Source organism: Frankliniella occidentalis, unplaced genomic scaffold (assembly GCF_000697945.3).
Source record: "Frankliniella occidentalis isolate FOCC.00 unplaced genomic scaffold, Focc_3.1 Scaffold314, whole genome shotgun sequence".
In the NCBI taxonomy this organism is placed as follows: domain Eukaryota; kingdom Metazoa; phylum Arthropoda; class Insecta; order Thysanoptera; family Thripidae; genus Frankliniella; species Frankliniella occidentalis.
The window spans coordinates 18,318-20,198 of record NW_026267439.1 but is presented as its reverse complement, the minus strand read 5'-3'; the positions used below and the strand labels follow the sequence as shown (position 1 = coordinate 20,198).

The 1,881-nt window shown below is 52.3% G+C and overlaps 1 protein-coding gene across 1 annotated transcript in view; it reads right to left on the bottom strand.

Moving 5' to 3' along the window:
- Positions 1 to 323: 323 nt before the first annotated feature.
- LOC127751032 (uncharacterized) overlaps positions 324 to 1,881 on the bottom strand; it is an 8,823-nt gene continuing 7,265 nt past the window's right edge. The window contains exon 3 of the mRNA XM_052273924.1: positions 324 to 403. Coding sequence (XP_052129884.1) covers positions 324 to 403 — 80 coding nt within the window. The remainder of the gene's footprint in view (positions 404 to 1,881) is intronic.

Genomic DNA, 1,881 nt, shown 5'->3' with positions numbered 1-1,881 from the left:
TATCACATATTATAGGAAATTTTGGGGGTCTGAGTAGTCTGTAGAGTAGGTGGTAGTCAGAATGGATCCCTTTTTAAAGGACTTATTATCTCTCATTTTGCTTTGTTTCTTTGGTGTAAACAATAGGAGGGAAGACCACGCACGCCTGGCCAACGTTTCGCCCACATCAGGGTAGCTTCACTCCACAGTGCACCTATGGAGGACCTTTTTATTCAGTTTATTTCGTTTCCCCACGTTTCTTTTTTGAAATACGGTAACAGTTCATCGAAAATCTCAGTTGATTAATTCATGTGTTGTCGTGAATGATTATTTTGTAGATAAATTCAATGTGAAGCTGTAACAAACAAGACCAAAATTGGAGAATCATGTTTGTGACTGAGTTTGTATTCATCATAAGAAAGAGCTGACAATCAATAAACAAATGAAATTAAGAAAACTTGGACATGCACCGAATCGCAAACTCCTTTCGCTCCGGCGTACAGAAGACCTTGAAAAAATGGTACACGAATACCCAGTCCAAGAAGACTGACAAGGCAAAAGTATAAGACCTGAGAAAAATATCCCCAAGGGGAATTGCCCAAGAAGGCAACTCACAGGCATTCATCGCGTAGCCCTCGTGCTTTAACGCTAGACATCACGTTCGCTCCACGCGCAAGCCAAGTGCTTTAGCGCTCGACTATCACAAGCTTCCATCCATGCTATTATAGCATAAACGCAGGTTTTTTTACCGGGTTTAATTCCCGGACTGCCCTAGCAGAAGGCAGGGCGCCCACACCGGGTCACTGTCGTGACTGGAGCCAACCAGAAGCTCCCCTGGAAACAGGCGGTAGGGGTTTTTTCCTGCGTGCAACCAAAGTACAGAAAAATAACAATGAAATATGAAGACCAGTAAATGAAAATCAAATATAACTCGAAAGCCGCAAAACCGTGAGGTCAAGCAGCAGAGTTAAGTACTAAGGTTCAAAAAAAAAAAAAAAAAAAAAAAAAAAAGCTTCTCGGCCTTTTGGCTAAGATCAAAGTGTAGTGGTAGTCGAGCCCTCGCCCTCGGAATCAACCCCTCGGGGTGCCGGGTGGTAAGGGGGCAACCACTGCAGTGATTTTTCCTAAACCGCCGAGCAGCGATCAGGTGGAAACCTTCAACAAAGACTGAATATGTACAAGATCCTCTGCACCTGGCCTGCTCCCACCACCACTAGAAGATTCGGCCGCCAAGATGCCCTCACCGCGACGCTCACGCGTCCTTTGGGTGCAGCTGCCCGAAGGCGGGCTCTACTCCTGCCCCGTCTGCGAGGCCGAGTCGTTTCTTCGATCGGAGATGAGTCTCGAGCGACTCCGTCGCCACCTCCCGAGCAAGCATGGCAAGAATGCGGACTGGTCAGTCACCTTTGTCTGCTGTGACACTCTATATTCCACGGCAGAAGACAAGTATTGCAGAAAGAAGGCCAATACTCATTGGAATGCGCACCACATCGACGTCGCCAAGAACGCGCTGCTCCCTTCCGCTCCCGGCGTGTGCGCGCTCTCAGAAGATGAACTGCAGAGGCGCGTCATCCGGGTTGCCAACCGGGCGGCGCCTGGAGGCACGTCTGCTACCTCTCCTGCTTCCTCAACCGGGTCGAGTCCCCGCCTGCTGGCGGCCCGCTCAGCCGCCGCGCAAGCCCGGAACGCAGCTCGCCGCCGCAAGCCGCCGACTCCGCCCGAACTGACACCCCAGGCCGTCCTGCTCCGGCCGGACCCCGCCGCTGCGAGGCCCGCCCGACGACTTAGGCAACCCGCCGCAACAAGCCCTGCGGGCCTGCATCCCAGCCCTGCGGGCTTGCCTACCATCCCCGGCGCCAGCTGCGACTCGCCCTGCACACCTGACCAGGGGGGATCCCCCCT